At 50.0% G+C, this 26,344-nt stretch overlaps 1 protein-coding gene across 4 annotated transcripts in view; it reads right to left on the bottom strand.

Annotated features, from left to right (window-relative positions):
• LOC127586686 (phosphatidylinositol 4,5-bisphosphate 3-kinase catalytic subunit alpha isoform) overlaps nt 1–26,344 on the bottom strand; it is a 94,572-nt gene that overhangs the window by 39,034 nt on the left and 29,194 nt on the right. For 2 of the 4 annotated variants that reach the window (XM_052044815.1, XM_052044816.1), the window contains 6 exons: nt 11,741–12,011; nt 9,588–9,750; nt 8,278–8,487; nt 7,216–7,466; nt 3,209–3,454; nt 826–911 (listed from right to left, as the gene is read on the bottom strand). In XM_052044815.1, the coding sequence (XP_051900775.1) occupies nt 826–911; nt 3,209–3,454; nt 7,216–7,466; nt 8,278–8,487; nt 9,588–9,750; nt 11,741–11,929 (1,145 nt within the window). In that variant the 5' untranslated portion in view covers nt 11,930–12,011. Of the gene's footprint in view, nt 1–825; nt 912–3,208; nt 3,455–7,215; nt 7,467–8,277; nt 8,488–9,587; nt 9,751–11,740; nt 12,012–12,606; nt 12,779–26,344 lie in introns of those variants that run through there. The other 2 variants (XM_052044817.1, XM_052044818.1) reach the window with 2 other exon arrangements.

Here is a 26,344-nt window from a genome sequence, read left to right on the forward strand (position 1 = left end):
TTGCAAGACAACTACTTCACTGCTAGAATTAATAAACTTTGTATTCACTGCCTCCAATGCAAGTATATCCTTCGTTATTTAAGGAGTAACAAACTGTATGCAGTGTTTCAAGTGGGATGTCACCAAAGACTCTTGCACATTTCTATAGATGTACAGTGGAAAGCATTCTGACTGGTTGCATCACCGCCTGGTATGGAGGCTCCAACGCACAGGATCGAAAGAGGCCGCAGGGGGTTGTAGACTCAGCCAGCTCCATCACGGGCACAACCCTCCCCACCATCAAAGATATCTTCAAGAGGCGGTGCCTCAAGAAGGCAGCGCCTCAAGAAGGCAGCATCCATCACTAAAGACTCTCACCACCCGGGACATGCCCTCTTTTCGTTACTACCATCGGGGAGGAGGTACAAGAGCCTGAAGACCCACACTCAACGATTCAGGAACAGCTTCTTCCCCTCCGCCATCAGATTTTTGGAAAGTCCATGAACACTACCTCGTTATTCCTTTTTATTGCACTATTTTTATAATCTATAGTTTTCTATGTCTTGCACTGTACTGCTGCCGCAAAACAACAAACTTAATGTCATATGTCAGCGATAATAAATTTTTCCGATTCTGAAGAGATTGGATCGACTGCCCCAGGAGATCAATGAGCCATCCACCTTCCAACAGCGTGGGGAGGAAGGAAGCAATTTCAGGGAGACCTTCCCACACGGGTAAAGTATCTCGAGGAAACGTTCCTCCAGACCAAATGGGGTCCTTCGGAGGCAGCACGGGAACAACGGGCCGAATAGGCGTCTTCTCAGCAGTGAGGTGGAGGCTGCTTACCGTGGGTTGGAGCAGGGTACTCTCTGGGTGTTGACGTTGTCACACAGAGGCTCTCCTCCATGATAGATCCCCGTCCTCACGTAGATCTGGGGGACAACAAGACAACAGGTGCAGGTTGGCAGAGCTTCCAACTTCACAACGGGGTCTGTGGGAGCAAGAAAATGGTAGATGCACCCCTCCCTCCCCCCCCCAACCCTTCACCCTACCCTTGTCATCCACCTCGTTCTCCATCCTCTCTCCTCCTCCACTCAACCCCACCCTCTCCCCCACTAACACCCTCGCCCCAACCCTTCACCCTACCCCTCACCATCCATCTTATTCCCCGCCCTCACCTCCCCTTCCCTCTGAAGGCCTTCTCACCCCTACCACGACCTCCACCTGCCCAAACCCCCACCGTCCATCCCCCCTCCCACCCCAACCTCTTCCCCACCCCCACCTTCCTCCTCACTGTCCAAACTTTATACCAGGGCAGTGCAGCGGGTAGTGCCACTGCCTCCCAGCTCCAGAGATCCAGGCTCGATCCCAATCTCCGGGGGTCTCTGTGTGTGCGGAGTTTGTACGTTCTCCCTGTGACCGCGCGGGCTCCCCCCGGGGGCTCCGGTTCCCTCCCACATCCCAACGACGTGCAGGGTGCGTAGGTTAATTGGCTGACCCTAAAATAGGCAGATTGTTGGGGGGAAATACATCCTAGAGATTATCAGTGGGGGAATGGGATCGCTGTGCGAGCCAGCATAGACGATGACCTGAATGGCCTCCTACATCATAAGGAAGTTCAATGTCTTTAACAGGACAACATCCCGAGATATCTCGAGGGGAGTGACTGATCATCATCGCAGTGCTGCTTGGGGGATCCGTGTGACAGCCAGCTATCCCATTCCCAACGTTACAACTCCCCCAGTGGTTTGGGGAATTCTGAATCCGTGCGGAAATCCAACCTCCCACTAGTGAAGCAAAGTGGACATCTTGAGGGGCTACAGGGCAGTCACGCGGAGCTTGTCTCTGTACATCACTGTCCTTCCTCCATCTCCACCTCCCCCAGCCCCATCTGCCCCTCTTCCCCCCATCACTACCTTCACCCACCAGCTGCCATCTCCAATTCCACCTCTCCCACATCACCTGCCACCCCCCACCCCACCTGGTTTCAACAGGCAGGAGGTACAGAAGCCTGAAGTGCCTCACCACCCGGTTCAAGAACATCGTATCTACAGGAGGCGCTGCCTCAAGAAGGCAACATCCATCAAAGATCCCCACCATCCGAGCCGTGCCATCTCCTCACAGCTCCCATCGGGCAGCAGGTACAGAAACCTGAAGTCCCCACACCACCAGGTTCAGGAACAGCTACTTCCCTTCAACCATTCGGTTCTTGAACCAACCAGGACAACCCTAATCACTACCTCAGTATAGCAACACCATGACCACTTTGATCACTTTGCACTAAAATGGACTTTTTTGTTGTTCTAATACACATCTTTCTTGTAAAAGTTGTGTATAATTTATGTTTTTTCTCATGAATACTGCTTGTATAATGCTCTGTGCCTGTGATGCTGCTGCAAATAAGATTTTCATTGCACCTGTGCACACATTGTACTTGTGCGTATGACAGTAAAATTGACTTTGAACTCCAATCCACAGGAACGCAAGAGGCTGCAGAGAGCGGTGGGACTCAGCCAGCTCCATCACGGGTACAGCTCTCCCCACCATCGAGGCGACGTCTCAGGAAGGCGACGTCCATCATCAGGGACCCCCACCGTCCGGGCCATGCCCTCTTCTCGATGCTGCCATCAGGCAGGAGGTACAGAAGCCTGAAGACCCACACCTCAAGGTTCTGCCCCACTGCCGTCAGGTTCTTGAACCCACCTGAAAAACCCTAACACCACCTCGGACTGGATTTCTCTTTCCTCTCAGTCAACTTGCACTAATATCATTGTTTATTTTGTCCTGTATAAAATTTATGTAATTTATGTCTGTCATGTTTGTAACATACTGTGCTGCTGCTGCAAAAATGCTAACTTTCATGGCATTTATACCCTGGGTTTACATGCCTGTCACAATAAGTCTGAACTCCTGGGAATCCCTGGCCCACAATAGCTCAAAGAGGAGTACTTGGGATGGGGGTTGGGGATGGGGATTGGGGATTGAGGATGGGGATTGGGATTGAGGATGGGGATTGGGGATTGGGACACGTGGCTCCATCTGCCAATCAGCCCCTCCTCACCTGGATCCACCCATCATTTACCAGCCCCCTCACCCCTTTACACCAGCCATCTCCCCTCCACACAGAGTCCTGATGCATGGTCTCGATGCGAAATGTCGACCGTCCCTCTGCCTCCGCAGACGCTGCCCAACCCACTGTGCTCCTCCAGCACTCCTGCGCACAGCTTACCTTGTCGATGTCTCGGATGTTGACATTCACATAGGTGGCGCAGAGAATCTTGATCCTCAGCAGGTTGTTGAAGGACCAGAGGGATTTGGCAGGCACTTCGCCGTTCATGTAGGTGGCAGCCGTGGAGATACGACGGGCGTACGAAGGCATCACGAACGTGTTCGCCGGCAACTGACTGTAAAGGCTCTCCTTCGACATCAGCATCAGATGTGGCAACCGGCCAATCATAATGCAGCTCCTTATGTACTGAGGGGGGAGAGAGGGAGCGGTCGGATAAAAGAGGGGAGCAGGCAGGAGAAGGCGGCAAGATCCCAGATTGGCAAAGAATACGTCAGAAATGCTCGGGGTGGGGGTAGAGAGACAGAATGAGAGACACAGCGAGAGCGAGAGACAGACACAGAGAGAGCGAGAGAGACAGACAGACAGACAGACACAGAGAGCGAGAGAGAGAGAGAGAGAGAGAGAGAGAGAGAGAGAGAGAGAGAGAGAGAGAGCGAGAGCGAGAGCGAGAGACAGAGAGCACGCGCGCACTTCAGGACAGCAACACTTCATCCGGACGTTGAGTCAACACACTAAGGGCCACAGATGCTGAGAGTCTGTGTATGTGTTAGTGACACTTTGTGTGTGTGTGTGTGTGTGTGTGTGTGTGTGTGTGTGTGTGTGTGTGTGGTTTGCACGTTCTCCCTGTGACCACGTGGGTTTCCCCCGGGTGCTCCAGTTTCCTCCCACATCCCAACGATGTGTGTGGGGTCAGTGGGTTAATTGCCCCTTAGTGGGTGAGGGTTAGAATCTGGGGGGGGGGGGGGGGTGGAGGGTATTGTCGAATGAGAATATGGGGAGAATGAACCAGGATCAGTGTAAATGGATTCTCGATGGTCAGCATGGACCCGTGGGCTGAAGGGCCTGTTTCTGTGCTGTATAAATCCATTATGAACATGCATTACTCTGACGATGTACACATATAACACGGGCCAAATAAAACAATTGCATAAGGGATACTACTTAAATCCCCATATGACTGAAGGGCCCTCACACACAACAAGGGAACTCCTACAAGATCAAAGTCCCTCACACATTTCATGATTGAGGGGGGTGACCTGATAGAGGTGTATAAGATCACGTGGGGCATAGTCAGGGTGAAAGCACGTAGTCTTTCTCCCCCAGGGAGGGGGTGCTAAAAACAAGAGGGCATAGGTTTAAGATCAGAGGCAAGAGATTTAAAAGGGACGTCAGGGGCAGCTTCTTCACACAAAGGGTGGTGTGTATTTGGAACGAGCTGCCAGAAATAGTGGTTGAGGCGGGCACATTAGCAATGTTTAAAAGCCATCTAGATTAAGTCCATAGATAGGAGAGGTTTAGAGGGCTATGGGCCAAATGGCACTAGCTCGCTGTGCAACACAGTCAGCATGGACCAGATGGGCTGAAGGGCCTTTTTCCAAGCTGTACCAACTCTATGATGTTTGAGTGTTTGACATCATACCAGATTCAGTCACAGTGAGTGGCAGATTGTGGACTATGCACAGGCTTCAGTCCACCAAGGGCTATTTAGTTAGCCCACTGTAGACCATGAAACATGGGTCACTGACACGGAGATCTTGCAGCCACTCCGATTATCATTATCGACCCTAATGTCAATGGTTTGGATGTCTGTAATCCTGCAACAATATGTAATGGGCAAAACTCCAATAACAGACATGGAGGCTGTCACAACACTTCCACAGATTATTATGGTGGGTCCCTTTGGGCTGGCTTAGCAGATGGGTACACAGATTGTCAACATCTAAAAGGCAAGACTAAACTCCTCTCAAATCAAACGAGTTGGCCTCTCGCTGATTGGGATGGCCGGAATATCACCGTTTGTCACATCTGCTGTCTCCAAGGAGTCCTTTGCTGGACTGCAGCAGGACTACACTTCACAGAGCTCGAGAGATAGTAGGAGTAGGCCGTTCAGCCCTTTTGACCCAGACCCGCCATTCAATATGATCACGGTCAATACTGCACCTCAAATCACACCCAAGCCCAATCTCTCTCAATTCCCGTAAAAAATCTCATCGACTTTATCCCTGCGTTGACCAACATCCACAGCCATCCAAAGAACTTCAAAGGAAGATTCTCCCCTCACTCAAGAGGAGAAATTGCTCCTCACCTATTTTCTAAATGAGAGAATCAGCCTGTCCAGTCATGAGATCACATAGCATGGAAACAAGACCTCTCCCCATCACTCCCCGCCCCACACCAACCACCAATTTATACTAATCCCATTTCATTCTCCCCCACATTCCCATCAACTCCCCTCAGAAGCCAACACAGTGACACACTGGGTAATTTACAGTAATTGATTAACCGCACGTCGCTGGGATGTGGGAGGGAACCGGAGCACCCGGGGGAAATCCACGTGGTCACAGGGAGAACGTGCAAACTGCGCACGCGCACACACCATAGAACAATACAGCACAATACAGGCCCGTTGGCCCACAATGTTGTGCTGACCTTTAAACCTCACCTAAGACTATCTAACCCCTTCCTCCCACATATCCCTCTATTTTAAATTCCTCCATATGCTTATCTAACAATCTCTTGAACTTGACCAATGTACCTGCCTCCACCACTACCCCAGGCAGTGCACTCCACGCGCCAACCACTCTCTGGGTGAAAAACCTCCCTCTGATATCTCCCTTGAACTTCCCACCCACTACTTTAAAGCCATGCCCTCTTGTATTGAGCATTGGTGCCCTGGGAAAGAGGTGCTGGCTGTCCACTCTATCTATTCCTCTTAATATTCTGTACACCTCTATCATGTCTCTCCTCATCCTCCTTCTTGCCAAAGAGTAAAGCCCTAGCCCCCTTAGTCTCTCCTCATAATCCATACTCTCCAAACCAGACACACACACACAGCACTGGAGGTCAGGATCGAACCCAGGTTTCTGGAGCTGTGAGGCAGCGGTACCACCAGCTTTGCCACTTCGATCTCAATTAACACCAGAGTCCCTGTAAAGCTGACTGCCTCTGCAAAGGTTGGGGACGTGACAGGGTTTAAACAAACACACCTGCACTAAAGAGGTGAAAGTGTTAATGGTGTATTTCTGCATCCGGGCAGTCCCCAGGTTACAACAGCGTTCCATTCCGGAGAACCGTTCCCACAACAGTGTGTCGAACAGCGTCACAGAAATAGCTTTGATGGGAGAGTGGCCACCAGCCGACCTCACTGACTTAGCGAGGGAGCGAGCGAGTCTGCTTGGCTCTACCCAGCCCTCGACTACTGGGGCTCAGAGGGAGGGAGGTGGGGGGGGGGGGGGGGGGTGAGAAAGCATGCAGACCCCTCCCCCCCCCCCCACCTCCCGTCCAACAGAAGACGCCTGCAGCCCCTCAGCAGCTCTCAAATCCGTCTCACTGGTCTCCCAAACACTCGCCTGTGTGTATGGGGTGTGCAGGAGTCGAGTGTTTGTAACCTGGGAAGGGCCTGTAAGTACCCGAGTATTTCTGCTATTTTCCTTTTCATACATTAATCAGGACTGTGTGTGTGTCTGTGTGTGTCTGTAGGTCTGTGCATCTGTGTAGGTCTGTTTTCACGGAAAGTTAGTAAGACATATCCTCTATAAGTGCAAGGGGAAATTAAGGTTCTAACACCAATTTTCTTCAGCTCCCCGTTTGTCTGCTTTCACTACACTTTTTCTGTAACTGCTTGCATACCGATCATACAGGTCAATTCATTACACAGTGCAGTTACATTGGGTTAGTACAGAGTGCATTGAGGTAGTACAGGTAAAAACAATAACAGTACAGAGTAAAGTGTCACAGCTACAGAGAAAGTGCAGTGCAATAAGGTGCAAGGTCACAACAAGGTAGATCGTGAGGTCAGAGTCTAATAATGACCAGCTAGCACTTTTGGGAGGGGGAGCCGGGGGAGGGAGGCAAGAGGCTGAGAAGTAACAGAACTGGTGACGCACCCACCCCCCTTCCTCTTTAGCCCCCACCCACCCTTGATCCCCAAGTGGGAGGCCGCTCACCTTGTACTGACTGATGGGGTACTTCTCCAGCAGGTATTCGTCACAGCCGCACACCTTCAGGATGTACTTGCCCTGGTACTCCAGCACGCAAAGCTTCAGCTGGTCCAGGGAAAGGTGCATGCTCCGGGTTTTCTTGCGGATGGCCTCCGCGATCACCTGCTCCGGCATGCAGTCGTGCGGGATCTTCAGCGTGTACTTCTGCTTGTCGTTGGTGGGGGAGATGATCACCCAGATCGTCACGATTATGCGCCCTGGAAGAGCGAGGTCAAACAGTCAGGTTCCCAAAAACAACAAGGAAAATGAGCGGCGAACACCGACCTGTGACCCAATACAGCCCAGGATAGGTGCAGTCAGTCCCCCCCTTGAAAGGTTTCTGGAACACAAATTAAGTGAGGCTGCAGAAGGGGTTTACCAGGATAAGATAACATTTCTTTATTAGTCACGGTACGGTAGTGTAGCGGTTAGCGTAACGCTATAACAGCGCCAGTGACCCGGGTTCAATTCCAGCCACTATCTGTAAGAAGTTTGTATGTTCTCCCCGTGCCTGCGTGGGTTTCCTCCGGGTGCTCCGGTTTCCTCCCACATTCCAAAGACTTACGGGTTAGGAAGTTGTGGGCAAGTTATGTAGGCGCCGGAAGCGTGGCAACACTTGCAGGCTGCCCCCAGAACACTCTACGCAAAAAGATAAATTTCACTGTGTGTTTCGATGTACATGTGACTAATAAAGAGATCTTGTCTTAACTTTTCACTGTATCTTGGTACATGTGACAATAATAAACCAATTACCTCTTCAACATTTACCTCCCTCCTTCCACCAACTCTCTTTTCACTTCTTCCCCCTCACTTTGACCCTCTCAAATCCCCTCTCCCCACCTCAGAAGCTGCTCTCCATCCCCCCCACTTTCCCCTTTGGCTTTCAACCAAGCCCCCCCTCCCCCCCACCACCCCACCCTCTGCTCCTCAAAGCCCACCCACTCCAAACCAATCTGGTCCATTGAATTAGGATGCCCCACCTCACATCTAACCCACCTGCCCCAACCCACACCCCCTTGCTCCCCTCACCTTTATCCAGCTTGTTGTAGATGTGCTTGGGCAGGTCGGGGGTCGATTCCACGTTGGGGGGGTAGACGTAGAGCGACTGGCTCTGGGGCCCGCTGGCATCCCTCAGCTCCACCGCTTCCTTGCACACGCTCAGAATGTTGCGGCGGAAGTCCTGAACCTCCGAGTCCTTCACCAGCTCAAACTCGCAGATGGGCATCCCAATGGCGAACCCTGCGGGCAGGAAGGAGATGGTCACAACGGGTTAACGGTCCTCCACCCAATGATGCCAACGTGGGTCTCGTTCACCGTGTAGGCAGAGGATCCAGTGGTCACTCCCGTGGAACCTTCAAACAACTTTTCCAATATAGATATCTCAGTGGTGTTCACCTGAACATTAGAGGAAGTGAAGCCATCATCTATTTCCCCTTGCCCAAACTCCATCCCTGGTCTTACCAGGTGGCAGTTGGGGGTCAGCACAGATTCCGTGGGCCGAAGGGCCTGTTTCCATGCTCCATGACTCACAGTCAGTTCCCAACCCATTGATGTGGACGGGTTTGTCCAAATCCTCAAGCTCCCACCCCAGCAGACCACAAGAACAGCTTCACCAGAAAGATGCCGGCAGTTCAAGGGGAGGTCACCGACCTCCGGAGATGAGCTATAAATGCCAGCCTTTCCCATGGAAGCCCAGATCCCGAAAAACAAATAAAGGAAAAACAGCACGAGCTGTACATCGGACCATGCCTTACGGTGGAATCAGGTATAAACACAAGAGACACATGAATAGGCAAGGCACAGAAGGATACAGTCCTAATGTGGGCAAAAAGGTTAGCATGAGTGGTGGGCCGAAGAGCCTGTTTCTGTGCTGCCTAGCCCCATGGCCATCGTCGCCCATACCCAAAAACTCCACATTTTCTGCTGAACGAATCCCACTGCCCTGCTCTCTCCCCACAGCCCTGCATCAATCCCCAAACTAATCCCACTGTTCCGCTCTCTCCCCACAGCCCTGAATCAATCCCCAAACTAATCCCACTGCCCCGCTCTCCCTGCACAGCCCTGAATCAATCCCCAAACTAATCCCACTGCCCCGCTCTCCCCCCACAGCCCTGAATCAATCCCCAAACTAATCCCACTGCCCCGCTCTCCCTGCACAGCCCTGGATCAATCCCCAAACTAATCCCACTGCCCCGTTCTCCCCTGTAGCAATCCCCAAACTAATCCCACTGCCCCATTGGGAGGGCCAGAAGGAGACAGTGACAGAGCTGGGAGGGTAAACACCATCATGGACCTATTGGACGGTGCGTTGTGCACGGGGCTGGTCCACAGACACTCACCTATCTCGCGGTTGAGGATCTTTTCCTCCCTGTTGCCCACTGGCTCAATCACCTTCAGCAGTGGCTGGAAGAGCCTCAGGTCGCACAGCCTCCTCGTCTCGTCGTAGAACTCCTCCCTCTCCGCCTCCTGGGTCACTCCCACGAAGATGTACGAGGACTCATCCTGCAGGGAGGGGAATGGACGATCAGTCAAGTCTCTCAGAGTGGGGTTGGGGGGGGGGGGGGGGGGGGGGGGGGGGCCTCCCCGTCCACCCCGGTTTGGGTGGGTCGGACCTAACTGCCCCACGAGCCCCTCACTCAGGTCAGTGACCAGGTGGCCACCAGATACCCCACCTGGGCAACAATGGAAAGGCCACCGAGAGGATGGTCCAGAAGCTCCTGAACCATCAGAACAGGGCAGTGAGATTAGTTTGGGGACTGATACAGGGCTGCGGGGTGAGAGCGGGGCAGTGGGATTCGTTTGGGAATTGATACAGGGCTCCAGAACCACCAGAGCTCCGTCAGGCACCAGCCAAGCTGGTTTAGGATTGGAGTCATGTGTAGGCCCAGAGTAGGTAAAGCCAGTAGACTTGCTTCCCTAAAGGAACCAGTGGGTTAATTACACCCAACGGCAGGAGAGCCCCATCCCACCACCACGAGGGCCCAGGCACACAGCTCTTTTAAATCGTGGTCCAAGGACCCACCTATAAAGCAGCAGGGTAGAGTTGCCTCAGTACTGCTAAGAGAGCCAATCCCTCACTGCTCCAGCGACCCGGGTTTGATCCCAGCCTCCGGCACTGTGTGTGTGTGTGTGTGTGTGTGTGTGTGTGTGTGTGTGTGTGTGTGTGTGTGTGTGTGTGTGTGTGTGTGTGTGTGTGTGTGTGTGTGAGAGAGAGAGAGAGCGAGAGAGCGAGAGCGAGAGAGCGAGAGAGCGAGAGCGAGAGAGAGAGAGCGAGAGAGAGAGAGCGAGAGAGAACGTGTACACATTCTCCCTGTGGATTTCCCCTGGATGCTCCAGTTCCCTCCCACATCCCAACGATGTGTGCGGTCAGGATGTGGGCTGTAAGTCGCCCCCCTGAGTGTGTGGGTGAGGGGTAGAACCTGGTGGGAGTTGATGGGAAGGTGGGGAGAATACGTTACAGGGGAAATTAGCAGGCAAATGGGAGTGTTCTGTGAGTTGATAGACTTGAGCTCAATGGCCTCCTAGTTCATGAGGAAAAGTAGAAATATCACACAAGGAACGGTGGTCTGGACTTCTGTGCTCCTGAGTGGGACTCACAACCTTCTACCTCAGAGACATAAGTGAGGTGCTGCATTTTGGAAAGTCAAATCCAGGTAGGGCTTTCACAGTGACCGGTAGGGTGTGTTGTAGAACAGAGGGATTTTGGAGGTTCCCTGAAAGTGGCGTCGCAGGTAGACAGGGTGGTGAAGAAAGCTTTTAGCACGCTGGCCTTCATCGGTCAGGGCACTTGAGTATAGAAGCTGGGACGTTATGTTGCGGTTGTACAAGCCGTTGGTGAGGCCACATTTGGAATACTGCGTTCAGTTTTGGTCGCCCTGTTGTAGGAAAGATGTAATTAAACTGGAAAGAGTGCAGAAAAGATTTGCCAGGACTCAAGGGACCAAGTTATAGGGAGTGGTTGGGTAGGCTAGGACTTCATTCTTTGGAGCGTAGGAGCCTGAGAGGTGATCTTATAGAGATTTATAAAATCATGAGGGGCATAGATAGGGTCAATGCACTCAATCTTTTTCCTGGGGTTGGGAAATCAAGAACTAGCGGGCACAGGTTTAAGGTGAGAGGGGAAAGGTTTAGTAAGGAACTTGAGGGGCTACATGAGGTTGAGGCAGATACAATAACTTTTAACAAAACAGTTGGACAGGTACATGGATAGGAAAGGTTTAGAGGGAATATGGGCCAAATGGGATGTTTAGATGGGTCAGCATGGACCAGTTGGGCCGAAGGGCATGTTTCCGTGCTGTATGACCACGGGAGAAACCCACAAACCCACGGTCGGCACCCATCGGGCATCTGGGACACATGGACGGTCCGAGGTGGACTCTCCCTGCCTCCGAGAGCAACAGCCACCTCTGGGCAAGGAACAGGAGTCCAACGGTGAGGGAGAAGGACCTTCCCCTCCACCACCCCCACCCCCCTCAAACCCCATATCCCTCACCTGCAGGAGGTGGAAGAGCGGATACTTGCGGGACTCCCGGAAGAGCTCATGCTTAATGCTGATCAGCGTGGCCTCCCGCAAGCACTCCAGCGTGACGATCATCCCGTTCGGCAAGCAGCAGTCCACCAGGATGCGTGGAGGCATCAAGTGGAGGCCCCACAGTTCTCCCGAGGACGGGCGGGGTGGCATCTCGGCCGGCTTGGCGAGGGGCAAGAGTCCAGTCAGAGCAGGTCCCTCAGCTCACGTTGGTCGATGCAGGGCGCCAGGTTAGCTAAGGGGAGAGGGGCAAGATAAGACAAGACATCTTTATTAGTCACATGTACATCGAAACACACAGTGAAATGCATCTTTCTGCGTAGAGTGTTCTGGGGGCAGCCCACAAGTGTCGCCACACTTCCGGCGCCAACATAGCATGCCCACAACTTCCTAACCCGTACGTCTTTGGAATGTGGGAGGAAACCCACGCAGACACGGGGAGAACATACAAACTCCTTACAGACAGCGGCCGGAATTGAACCTGGGTCTCCGGCGCTGTAATAGCGTTACGCTAACCTCTATGCTACCGTGCAGAGAACAATAAATACATCAGCAGAACTTAAACCCCAACTCAACAAGTATTCATAAAGAAACTTGAACGCAGCAAAACATCACACAAGCTGGCATCAGATCAAGTGATAAGGGGTTAGTTAGTTAAAAAGGGGTGGATTAGTTTAAAAAGGGGTTAGTTTAAAAAGGGGTGGGTTATTAGTTTTAAGAAGGGGGTTAGTTAGTTTAAAAAGAGGGGTTAGTTAAAGGTGATAGGAAGGCAAAGGAGAGAAAGAAAGGAGGAGAAAAAAAGGAGATAGTGTCTGTGGCCACGAACCTACCTCTGACACAAATCAAAACATGGTTCCTTTGCAAAACTCAACAGGGAGCAGAAATTGAAGTCTCTATTTGTACTGCTGATTCTTTTTCGGCTCTTCGAACAGACAGTGTGAGAACTTTCACACTCCCCCGCCAATGCTCCTTACTGAAGTCAGAAGTCTGGTGAGAATATAGTTTGCCAAATTCACTGCATTTTGCCAATGGAGGTTAACCCTACTGTTCCTGTAACCAGACAGCAACATAACCTACAGTAAAGGCCACCCCACTTTGCTGCTGCCTGTTAATTATTACTTGAAGGGAAAACTAAACCCGGTCAAACAAAACAAAATCCTGTAACATAACCCAACCTTAGAGAAGTCAAATCCAAATATGATTGTTTCACTGGACTAAATATCAGTCCCATTTTCTCCTCTCCTTTTCCAAGAGACAGAGACAGTTTGGAGCCTTGTTAACCAAATTTACCTCAGACACAAGTGGCCCCAAGGACTCCTGTAACTTGTGTTTTGCCATCAATGTCCACTTGTGTTAGCGCCATTAATGAAGCAAAATCGCGCCAGGACACTTTACAAGAGCCTCAAACACACACAGGAGCACTCAACAGATTCAGGCTTTGTAGGGGAAAAGAGAAGGAGAGGGGTTCAGGGAGGGAATTCCAGAGACTGCAGCCACTGCAGGCGATGGCACGACCATCGATGGTGGATGATCCCGAGATTATAGAAGGAACACAGATACCTTGGAGGGTGGCAGAAGGTTGCTGAGGTAAATGGGGAAGTTGTAGAGGGGCGAGGAGGGCACGTGGTTCCATAGCAGCCTTCGAACCCACTGTCGAGAAACTTAAACGGAGGTGTGTTGGGACAGATGAGCTGGAAGGAAGTGGGGTGGAACAGATTAATTTTGGAGGTGTTGTGGGTGAGATGGGTCTCAAAAGCAAGGACTCTGAACACAGTCTGGCAGTAAACGATTATATTTACAAAAGACAAGCATGGGAAAATGGTAACGAGAATAACACGCGCACAGTTTATAGCAAGCATGGGAAAATCGCACCGGGGATAAAATACACACGCGCGCACACACAACGAAGTAGGTACATACAATCAAGGAAAAACAATACGAAACCTGCCACCCCTTGACTCAGTGCAGGCACTGCTCTATGCTACGGACACTAACTAAAACGCTCCCAACCCTTTAACAGCGCATACCTCACCAATGATTTCTCCAGCACCATTCCACGGTACTCGGCCTGGAGTGAAGCAGGGTGGTCCAGGTAATGTACAGGGGGCCAATGGCTCGGTGCCAGCAAGGCCAAGTACAAAGGTACTTAAAGGGGCCAATGGTCAGGTGTGCGCTGATGGGTGGGGTGGGGCCAAACCTTTATTGGCAGTGGTGTGTCTTCCAACCAGGTAGGGGGGCAGTGCTGTCACATGACAGCCACAACCCTCCACAATACAGGAGGTCACAACAGACCAGAGCAAGGACATTAACCAAACCCTTGCAGGCTTAAATCAGTTCCCTTGTTCAGGTGCAGGAAGAGGCCATTCAGCCCATCAAGCCTACTCCACCATTCAACAGAAACGATGGCTGACCTCGGCTGAGTTAGTGGTTGGTTGGGGGGGGTAGTAGCAACCAGATTAAAATGTGCAACTTCCTGAAAGGCCTTCACAGGCCCGAGGCCGAGAGGAGGTTTCCTCTTGTGGGAGAATCTAGTATTAAGTGAATAACTGTTTCAAAATCTAAGACAGATGGAGGAAAAAGTTTACCACAGAGAGTTGAGTCTTCAGGATCCTTCCTCAAAAGGGCAGTGGAAGCAGAGTCTATGCATATTTTTAAAACAGAAAGAGATCGGCTCTTGAAAGCAAGTAGGTGAAAGGCTACTGGGGTAGACGGGAGTACAAGGTGGAAGCTACAGAGAGAACTGCCATGATCTTACTGAATGGAAGAGCAGACTCAAGGGTCGTGGCCATCTCCTGCTCCTGATTTTTCATGTGTGAGTGAGAGAGACAGAGACAGAGACATTACAATGGCATCAAATTTGTGGTGAAAGCTAATCCCAGGGTTACATCTGAGGGCCAAGAGCACACACAGTCAGGTCTGCCTTCAAACAGCTGCCAGAGAGAGGAATGGAGTTGGAACCGGGGTGAACATGGGTTTGAAAGATAACTTCGCCAAGCACCTTCGCTCCATCCGCCATGGCTGCCTGGATCTCCCGGCTGCCAGCCATTTTAATTTCTCTCCCCATTCCCACACCGACCTGTCTGTCCTCAGCCTCCTCCACTGCCAGGATGAGGCCAAGCACAAACTGGAGGAACAGCCCCTCGTACTCCCCCCCCCCCCGGGGAGTCTACACCCTGACAGCATGGACAGTGAATCCTCCAACTTCCAGTAACCTGCTCCCCCTCCGCCCCTTTTCTCCCTCCTCCTGATCCACCCAGTTCCCCCCTACACCCACCCCAGCCCCCCCATCACCGCCTCTTTCCCCTCCCCCACTCACCATCTGCCCACCACCCACACACCCCTCCCCTCCCCACCACCACCCCCGCACTGTTCCCATCTGCCCTCCCCACCTCCTTCCTCACTTGGTTCCAGGCTCCACCTTCCTCTCCTGTCAGATCCCACCATCTGCGGCCCTCTGTCACCTCCAGGCCTCTGTCGCTGTTCCCACCCTCCATCTGCTCATCACCCCTCCTCACCTGGATCAACCTATCACCTGCTACCTCTTGCCTACCCCCTCCCCCAATTCTTTATACTGGCCATTTCCCCTCTTTTCCTTCAGTCCAGCAGAAGGGTCTCGACCCAAAACATCGACTGTCCATTTCCCCCCACAGATGCTGCCTGACCCACTGAGTTCCTCCAGCATCCTGTGTGTTACTCCAGATTCCAGCATCTGCAGTCACTTCTGTCTCCTTCTCGAAGGCCACAGTGTTAGCTTTTGCCAATATTTAGGTGGGAGTTAACTTGCACTTATCCTGTCCTGGATGACTTGCATCACACCCAGGACAGAAGCTCAGAAGGTCCAGTGTGCACCAGATACACAAGACGCTACTTGTGACCAGAGCAAGGGCGGCCTCAGAAGTCGAGATCCAGAATGTTGAGACAATGCCAGATCCTGTTCCCCAACCCATCCGCATTTTCACCTAGACCCCAACAAACCAATACACCCATAACCCGAGCTCCCATAAAAGCCACTGACCAACAGCATAGACCCTTGGAGACACAAGAGGCTGGTCTCCACCCAAAATGTCGAGCATCTATTTCCCTCCACAGATGCTGCCTGACCCGCCGAGTTCCTCCAGCAGTTCATTTTTTGGCAAAGACCCTAGGCTACCAGATCAGAGACGAGCTGACACGGTGATTAAATTTGTAAATACCAGGCCCCAGTGACTCAAATTGCTTCTTGATAAACATCCTAAAGGCATGGACTTTTATTTACTTATTTCACAAACAGAGAGAGAGATTTACAAAGTCTGATTTATTAATTTCTAAATTGTCAGATCCAGTTATTTTCGAATCTGCAGGTTCTTTCCAGGAATGAGTTGAAAACAACTTGGTGCTTCACAAAGTTTTATTGGAAAAGTTTAAAACAAAGAGTCACAGAGCACATGGCACTGGCTTTACTACTGGGAGATGAGCCAAGACAAAAGGAACTAAGGATGAGCGAGGGCCAGGGATGGGGGAAAGAGATCAAGAGAGAGATTAACAAAAAAAATGACACCTTTTATACCTGAGGAAGGAGGTACTCCTTAGCTAACAATAGTCCAATCAGGAAACTTGTGGCCAAACCAACCAATGAAAAAACACATATTCACCTGATGGACGAACCAATAAGCTAGGAAGCGGCCATTCCTTGTGCAGCCACTTGAGGTGTATTAAACACTATACATGTTAAAAAAAAACTACTTAAAACAGTCGAATCCAACATAACTAGTTAGCCATTCAGTCTTTCCAGCCTCCATCACCATAATCAGGGTTCATCCTCTACCTAATGCAGGAACAGAGGGATCTTGGGGTCCACGTCCATAGATCCCTCAAGGTTGCTGTGCAGGTCGATAGGGTTGTTAAGAAGGCGTATGGAGTGTTGGTCTTCATTAGTCGGGGTACTGAGTTCAAGAGCCGCGAGGTGACATTGCAGCTCTATAGAACTCTGTTTAGACCATACTTGGAGTATTGTGTTCAGTTCTGGTCACCTCATAATAGTAAGGATGTGGAAGCTTTAGAGGGTGCAGAGGAGATTTACCAGGATGTTTCCTGGATTGGAGAGCATGTCTTATCAGGATAGGTTGAGTGAGCTAGGGCTTTTCTCTTTGGAGGAGAATGAGAGGTGACTTGATAGAGGTGTGTACAAGATGATAAGAGGCATAGATTGAATGGACGGTCAGAGATTTTTTCCCAGGGCAACAATGGCTAACATGAGGGGGCATCATTTTAAGGTGATTGGAGGAAGGTATGTCATGGGTAAGTTTTTTTTAAATACACAGAGTGGTGGGTGCGTGGAATGAACTGCCAGCAGAGGTTGTGGGGGGAGATACATTAGGAACATTTAAGAGACTTAGATAGACACATGAATGATAGAGAAATGGGGGACCATGTTGGAGGGAAGGGTTAGATAGATCTTAGAGCAGGATAAAATGTCGGCACAACATCGTGGGTGGAAGGGCCTGTACTGTGCTGTAGTGTTCTACGCCTTTCCCTTGTACTCTTTGATGCCTTGTCTCTCTCCTTAGAGTCACAGGGTTATACAGCAAGGAAACAGGCCCTTCAGCCCAACTTGTCCATACCAACCAAGTTTTAAATTTGAGATAGTCCCATTTCCCCACATTTGGCCCATATCCCTCTGAACCCTTCCTATCCATACCTGTCCAAATGTCTTTTAAACATTCTAATTGTACCCACCTCAACCACTTCCTCTGGCAGCTCGTTCCATATACCTACCACTTGTGAAAAAGTTGCCCCTCAGGTCCACTTTAAATCTCTCCCCTCTCACCTTAAACCTATGCCCTCTAGTTTTAGACTCCCCTACCCTGGGAAAAAAACTATGACCATCCACTTTATCTGTGCCCCTCACAATTTTATAAACCTCTATGACATCACCCGTCAGTCTCCTTCACTCCAGGGAAAGAAAAAGTCCCAGTCTATCCAGTCTCTCCTCATAACTCAAGCCCTCCAGTCCTGGTAACATCCTTGGGAATCTTTTCTGCACCCTTTTCCAGCTTAAAGACATCCTTCCTATAGCTGGGCAACCAGAACTGCACACAACACTCCAAGTGTGGTCCCACCAATGACGCATACAGCTGCAACATAATGTTCCAACTCCCGTACTCAGTGCCCTGAACGATGAAGGCTAGTATGCCTTCATCACCACCCTGTCAACCCGCATCTCCTAAAATAGATTCAGCCACGTGCTCTCCACAGAGCCTTGCGGTGGAGAGTTCCAAGTGTTCCCCACCCTCTGAATGAAGACAATTCCCCTCATCTCAATCCCAACTGCTCCTGGAGCAGACGTAGCTGAGGATCGACCTGATACATGTATACAAAATTATGAAGGGAGCAGATAGTGGGATCGCGTGTCATGGACAGTGAGAATACGATTCTTCTCTGAAGTGTTGCGTTTCGCGGGTGTTTAGTTAGTGTTATTTTGCTGTAGTTATGTAGCTGCTTAGTTTGTTTTTTCCTCTTTCTGTATTAGTTGTAGTGTATTGACACTGGTTGTCCTTTTGTAGTGCTTTTAGTTAGTAAACGTTTATATAAAAAAAGGGAGCAGGTAGTGTGAGGGGTCCCATCGAGTTTCAGACTGGACAATCCCATGTCTTAAAAGGAAATAGATTGGTCAGATAGCAAGAATCTTTTTCCAGTACAGGTGCTCCCCAGGTTACAAATACCCAATTTGTGGACACCCCATACATACAGACGAGCACTTGGGAGACCGAGGGGATCGCTAGGGACAGATCTGCTGGCTACTGCAGGCATCTTCTGCCAGGTGGGAACAGGGCATTTCCGCCTGCCTTCTCCCAGCACCCGAGCTGCAACAATTGGGGGGGGGTGCCTGGGTGGGACCGAGCAGACTTGGGAGCACCGAGCAAGCTCACTGAGGCCGGCTGGCAGCCACTTGCCCTGCGCCTGCTCGCTCCCCCATCACTGCTGTTCCTGTGACCCTCTCCCGCACACTGCCGTCCTTTGTTTCCAACTGATGAGCAGCTTGGGTCGCAGACTGTTCTCAAGGACAGAACCCGGTGGTAATTTGGGGATTGCCTGTATCCCGATGGTGAATCTTGACTCTACAACTACCCCCATCCAGGAGAAATATCCTCCCCACATCCAGTCCTTGAAGATCCATCAGAACTCCAATGAGATCACAAACAATCACAGAGTACAGACCAGGCTCTTTGACCCACTGAGCTCACACCAACCAACGGTACACTAATCCTGCACTAATTCCATTTTATTCCCCCCCCCCCCCCCCCCATACTCCCCTCATTGTTCTAAACCCTAGTGAATGGACATCTAGTTATTCCAGTCCCTTCTCATACGGCAATCTCCATATGACAGGGATTGGTCCGGTGAACTTTCGCTGCATTCCTTTCATGACAAGGACATCATTTCTGCACTTGGCTTTCAAAGCATGGAGTTGTCCCGTCCGAAACTCGATGAGGTCTCTCCGAGACAAGACAGCGCCTAGACTGATGCCGAAGCAGCAAAACTACTTGAGCATTTAGATTTCCATTGCTTTAAATCTGTACAGTCTATGAAAATAACAAGATAAGGATTTTTAAAAAGCATCTCAGATGATGTTCCAAATTGTTGTGTTTACACCCAAAGGAGAAAAAGAGAAACAGTTTCTGACTTGACGGAACAGTGAACTTGAAACACTCCCAGGGCAGGGACAGTGGGTTAGATACAGAGTGCAGCTCCCTCTACACGGTCTCATCACACACTCCCAGGGTCAGACACAGAGTGAAGCTCCCTCTACACCGTGCCATCACACACTCCCGGGGTCAGACACAGAATGAAGCTCCCTCTACACTGTCCCATCACACACTCCCAGGACTGGATTTCTGTGCAAGACCTTCTTCAGAAACAAATGCTCAAAGATTGCCCAGGCTCTGAGATGAACTCTTTATAAATGAGGAAGTGGCAATGAATGAGGAAGTGCCTGAATGCTGTCAGCTTACTCCTCACCAACCACCACAGGTTAGATACAGAGTGAAGCTCCATCTATACCACCCCAGTGGTACTCCCAGCACAGGGACAGCACTGGTCTGACACAAGGAGTACACCTCACTCTACATTGTCCCACTGCAACTTGCCCTCAGCGGATCAAAACAGAAAAAAGGCCCGAAACACTCAGCATCAGGCATCCATGAAAAGAAAAACTATTAAATGTTTCAGATCAGAGACCCTTCATCAGAACTGGGGGGGAGAAAACAAGTTTAGTTTTGAGTTGCAGACAGGGTGAGAGAGGGATAAACAGGACAAAGGAATTGAGATGAGATTGGATAAATTGTAAAGGGGCAAGAACTTGAGGGTGGTTGGAATCTGGAACGCACTACCCGAGGGGGTGGTGGAGAGGGAGACTCTCACAACATTTAAGTAGTATCTGGACAAGCACTTGTAGGCAGAGAAGGCTGCAGACCAAGTGCTGGTAAATGAGATTGGTGTCAATGGGTGATCAATAGTCAGCATTGACATACAGTCAGAGCTAAACAGGCCTTTCCACCCAACCAGTCCATGCTGACCAAGAGGCCTACCCAAGCTAGTGTAGCGACTCACCGCACCGGCATCGAACTGGCTCCCAACATCGCGAACGTCGTCAGAGGCCCCGATCCAAGATGGCATGGGGCCCTCCTTCTTCCCAATCGTTGGGCTAGGAAAGCCCGCGCGCGGGAAGGTCAGGAGACCCACGCGTGACATCAGCGCAGGAAGTTTTGGGATATTAAAGGTGCACCGCGCCCCTGTCGTTCATTCGACTTCTGACTTCAAACCAGCGACTCTGTATCTTCATTTTGTAGTGTGTAGCTAGCCGCTACACTAGTCCCAATTTCCTGTGTTTGGCTCATATCCCTCTAAACCTTTTCTATCCATGTATTTGCCTAAATGTATATATATATATATGTATATGTGTATATATATATATATATACACACATACACACACACATATACACACACACACACACAGTGTGTGTATACACATACATACGCTGTAATTGTACTGGTCTCTACCACTCCCATAGCTCATTCCATATACCCAGCACCAAGGTGAAAACCTTGCCCCTTCAGGACCCCTTTAAATCTTTCCCGTCTCACCTTAATCCCACACCCTTCAGTTTTAGACTCCCCTACCCCGGGAGAAAGACCGTGACCATCCACTTTATCTACGCCCCTCATGAACCTCTCTAAGGTCACCTCAGCCTTCTTCGACACCCTGCCGTGTACCTGCGTCAACAAGGTGGGGCTGAATGGTCTGTATCCGTGTCATATGGCTCTAACCTCTCTTCCCTGCAAACTCACCCCATCCATCCCTCTTTCTTTAATCTGCTGCCTAAAACCCATCTTCGACATGCGACTTGGAATCAAATTTATTTGATGGCACTCCTGTGAAATGGTTTTGGGTGTTCATTTGCACTCGGGATACTGCGTTAACACAAGTTGCCCACTTCCGGGAGCAGCTGTTATCTGCACCTCAGTTCTAGTGCATCTCCCTTCTCTCTCCAACTGCTGATGCCAAAAACAATTACGGCACTGGAAATCTAAAACAAAAAACAGAAAATGCTGGAAAGGCTCAGCAGGTCAGGCAGCGTCTGAGAGGAGAGAAACAGAGTTAATGTTTCAGTTCAATGAGCTTTTGTCAGAACTCAAAGCACATTTGATATCTAACTTTTAAGGTGCAGTGATTGGTAACTGGTATTGATCTATTATTATCACGTGTACCAAGGTACAGCGAAAAGCTTTTGTCTGTATGCCATCCAGACAGATCATTCCATATACAAGTATATCGAGGTAGTACAAAAGGAAAACAGAATGCAGAATATAGTGTTACAATTACAGAGAAAGTGCAGTGCAGGTAGACAGTAAGGTGCAAGGGCTATGAACAAGGTAGATTGAGAGATCAAGAATTCATCTTTGGTGCATGAAAAATCTGTTCAAGAGTCTCATAACAGCAGGGCAGAAGCTGTCCTTGAGCCTGGTGGTACATGTTCTCAAGCTTTTATATTTTCTGCAGGATAGAGTGTTACAATTACTGAGAAAGTGCAGTGCAGGTAGATAATAAGGTGCAAGGGCCACGATGAGGTAGATTATGAGATCAGGAGTTCTTTATTGTACAAGAGGCCAATGTAGACCTCTACAATGTAGACCCTAACCACCCAGGACATGCCCTCTTCACTTTACGACCACCGGGGAGGAGGTACAGGACCCTGAAGACCCACTCTCAATGATTCAGGAACGGCTTCTTCCCCTCTGCCATCAGATTTCTGAACGGTCCATGAACCCATAAACACTACCTCGTTATTTCTCTTTTGCACTATTTGGTTTTGTAACTTAGACATAAAAATTACTACATGTCTTGCACTGCACTGCTGCCGCAAAAACAACAAATTTCACGACATATGTCAGTGATAATAAACCCGGTTCTGATTCCATATTTCAATTCAAGAGTCTGATAACAGTGGGATAGAAGCAGTCCTTGAGCCTGGTGGCACGTGCTTTCAGGCTTTTGTATCTTCTGCGCGATGGTGGGGGGGGAGGGTGGAGAAGAAAGAACGTCCAGAGTGGGAGGGGTCCTCTGTTACGTTGGCTGCTTTCCCGAGGCGGTGGGAAGCATAGATGGGGTCAATGGAGGGGAGGCTGGTTTGCGTGATGGACTGGGCTGTGTCCACAACTCTCTGCAATTCCTCGCGGTCTTGGGCAGAGCAGTTGTATCAGGATAGGATGCTTTCTGTGGTGCATCTGTAAAAAATTGGTGAGGGTCATCAGGGACAGGCCAAACTTCCTTTGCATTCTGAGGGAAGTGGAAATGGGGTCTCTGGTATAGGGTGAAGTCTACAAGAGACACACAAAAGGTGGTGCTGCTGTCTGGGAGAGGATGGTGAGGGATTGCATCTGTCTGCAGGTTGTGTAGATGGAAGGTCAAAAATGAAAACTGGAGGATGGAGAGAAAATGCTGGAACTTTGAAACACTGCATCTGAAATTAAATAGAACTCTGGTTAGGCCACATTTAGAGTATTGCGTGCAGTTCTGGTCACCTCACTATAGGAAGAATGTCAAGGCTTTAGAGAGGGTGCAGAGGTGGTTTACTAGGATACTGCCTGGATTAGAGGGCATGTGCTATCAGGAGAGGCTAGACAAACGTGGGCTCTTTTCTCTGGAGCGGCAGAGGCTGAGGGGTGATCTGTTGGAAGTGTATAAAATTATGAGGGGCATAAATAGGGTGGACAAGCAGTATCTTTTTCCCCCATTATTGAGCAATCCAATACCAGACAGCATGCATTTAAGGTGAGAGGGGGTAGGTTTAGAAGAGATGCGAGGGGTAAGTTTTTTTTACTGAGAGAGTGGTGGATGCCTGGAATACATTGCCTGATAGGGTGGAGGCGGCGAATTCAGTGGGGGCTTTTAAGAGGGGCTTGGATGGGCGCATGAATGAGAGGAAAACGGAGGGATATGGGCATTCTGTAGGTAGGAGGGATTAGCTATGTCGGCACAACATTGTGGGCCGAAGGGCCTGTTCTGTGCTGTAATGTTCCATGTTCTATGTTCTAAATCTGAATTCTGGAAATTCTCAGCAAATTGTACAGAATTGCAGAGCAAGAAAAACAGGCTAACATTTCAGGGTGGTACCTGTTGTGCCGAAGTTGAGCGAGATTGTTCACATATCTGATAAAAATAAGCCTTGCACACGCATTGCTGCACACAACACACCTTATTGCTAAGTTATCTCGGAAGCGCACGGCGCCCGAGCCCATTTAGTTCCAATCGGTCCACAGCATCAGTCGCAACCTAACCCCTGTGGTGAGCCCGAGTCCAAGAGACCTCACCACCAGTGTGCTCACTCTTTTATACCTTGGTCACTTCTCTCCACCCCAACCTGGGTCGGCCCTTTGTCCAGGTTGACCCCATCACGTGACCACTGACTCGGGCACTGTCTGCAGAGCACCCAGGTCACCCTTCCCCTGCGCACACACACGATCCCAGCAATCGTTCCTTGCACTCTCTGGCTGACATTTCAGGATTCTTACTACACAACCTCACATCAGAACTGGGCACAAACTGGAGAGGTTGGCTATCTGAGATCTCATTCAAAATTAAGTCCCGGGAGCTGTAAACATGCCAAGTCAGAAAGTACGATGCCACATATTGAGCTCGCACTGGGTTTTAAAACGTCCACAGACTGACATCAGTGTGGGACGGAGAATTAAAGTGACAGGCAACAAGCTCAGCGACACCCTTGCAAACTAGACAGAGAAATCAACAAGATCGCCTCTCATTTTCCGAAGTCCGAACTGTCCAACTTTCCTCAAAACCACCTCTTCAGTCCAGTTGTCAACCTCCTTTCAAGTGCAATAAGACTCCAATAATCCAGGAATTTGGTGGTGCTGGACTAGCATGTTCTCTGAGCTATCGGATATCACTCCTGTTAACACCCCAAAATAATTATTTCCTTTAAAGGACATTTTACACAATAGTACAATAACTTTTCCAGTGAACCCAACAAGTTTATAAACATTATGAGAGGCTGCCGAGGTGCTGGTAGAGGCAGATACATTAGGGAGATTTAAGAGACGCTTAGATAGGCACATGGATGATAGAAAAATGAAGGGGTACGTGGGAGGGAAGGGTTAAGATCGATCTTAGAGTAGGCTAAAAGGTCGGCATAACATCGTGGCGTTTTATGTTCACAGATAGAGTAGACAGCCAGTATCCTTTTCCCCAGGGTCTAAATGTGTAATACCAGAGGGCATGCATTTAAGGTGAGAGGGGGAAGTTCAAAGGAGATGTGCGGGGCATGGTTTTTTTTATATAAACACAGAGAGTGGTGGGTGCCTGGAACGGGCTGCCAGAGGTGATAGTGGAAGCAGATATAATAGTGGTGTTTAAGAGGTTCTTAGATAGGCTCGTGAACATACAGGGAACGGAGGGATATGGACCATGTGCAGGCAGAAAGGATTAGTTTAATTCAGTGTTATTAGCTTAATTCATTTGGTACAACATCGTGGGCTGAAGGGCCTGTTCCTGTGCTGTACTGTTCTATGTCCTGTGTTTTAAAGGGAGTGGGAAATAGAAGAGAGATTCCATTGTGAATTTCAGTTTGTACGTTCTGCCCGCGATCCACCCACGATCCTGACTCAGAGCGTTCCTAACCACAATCCCAGCTCCAGCTGCTTGCCGGATTGGACCACACATCTGACCTGTAGTTCGGACACCCCAGGCTCTGACTGGACATCCTGCTCGTAATCCAGACCAAGGAGTGAACTGGGTATCAAACCATTGGGATCTCCATACAGCCTTAGAGTCATACAGCGCAGGAACAGGCCCTTCAGCCCACTGAGTCCCTGCCAACCATTGACCACCCATTTACACCCACCCCATTTCATTCTCCCCATTCCCATCAACTCCCCCCAGATTCTACCCCTCACCCACACAACTAGGGGGCCAATTAACCTACCGCCGTTGAGGAGTGGGAGGGAACTGGAGCACCCAGGGGAAACCCACGCGGTCACAAGGAGAACGTGCAAACTCCACACACACACAGCGGAGTTTGGGATCAAACCCAGGTCTCTGGAGCTGGGTGGCAGCAGCTCTATCTGCTGGACCACTGTGCCATTGAGTCAAAGCCATGCTGCAGAGAAGCAGGCCCTTCGTCCTACCATGTCCATGCTATCAAGTCCCGATCTATACTAGGCCATTTATCAGCACTTTGTCCACTGCCCAGTGTTGGGAGTTTTTCTGTACATCTCTACTCAAATAAGGAAACCAAAAGCTGTGTAACACACTCCAGGTCCTGTACAACTGGAGCAAGACAATTATACTTCACCCTCTCTCCAATGGAAGGACGACGTACCTCCTTGTCCTCATACCCCAACTTTGGACTCATAAAGCCCTCTGTACTTCTGCAGTTTCTTGTCTATTTACACAATACTTTAAATCTGTATTCTCCCTGCCAAAAGTAGATAACTTCCTTTCCCCACACTGTACTCACACGGCCAAAATCTTTCCCCAAGTAAAACGAGATAACAAAAAATGCAAGATGATTTAAGAGATTGGCCAGATCCCACTGCGCCACTTCAAAGAAGAGCTGGGCAGTCGTTTCTCCAATAACCCAGGCGGCCCTTCCCCTCGATCAGCATCACCAGAACACCTCGTGGATAGCGCAATGCTTTTGTGAGATCTTGTCATGCCAAAATTAGCTGACATTCCCACATTACGAAAATTACCACACTTCAATTCATTGGCATTCAGGGCTACGTCTTCCAAAAACGCAAAGATCTTCGGAACATGTTCAAAAGGGTAACTTAACCCTCTAGGCATCCTGCCGCTGAAAGACGTAGCAAGGCCGGCACACACTGGCCATTTGTAATTGACCTCACGGAGAAGTGGGTGGGGGTGAGTCACTTCCTTGAGGGGCTGCAGTCCTTCTGGTGAAGGTGCTCCCATGGTGCCGTCAGGGAGGGAGTTCCAGGATTTAGGATGCAGGAAGTGAGGGGATTCATTCCTAGGAGAGGCTGGGCTTGATAGCACAGTGCAAGGTTCCCG

Source organism: Pristis pectinata, chromosome 37, assembly GCF_009764475.1.
Source record: "Pristis pectinata isolate sPriPec2 chromosome 37, sPriPec2.1.pri, whole genome shotgun sequence".
Lineage (NCBI taxonomy): Eukaryota > Metazoa > Chordata > Chondrichthyes > Rhinopristiformes > Pristidae > Pristis > Pristis pectinata.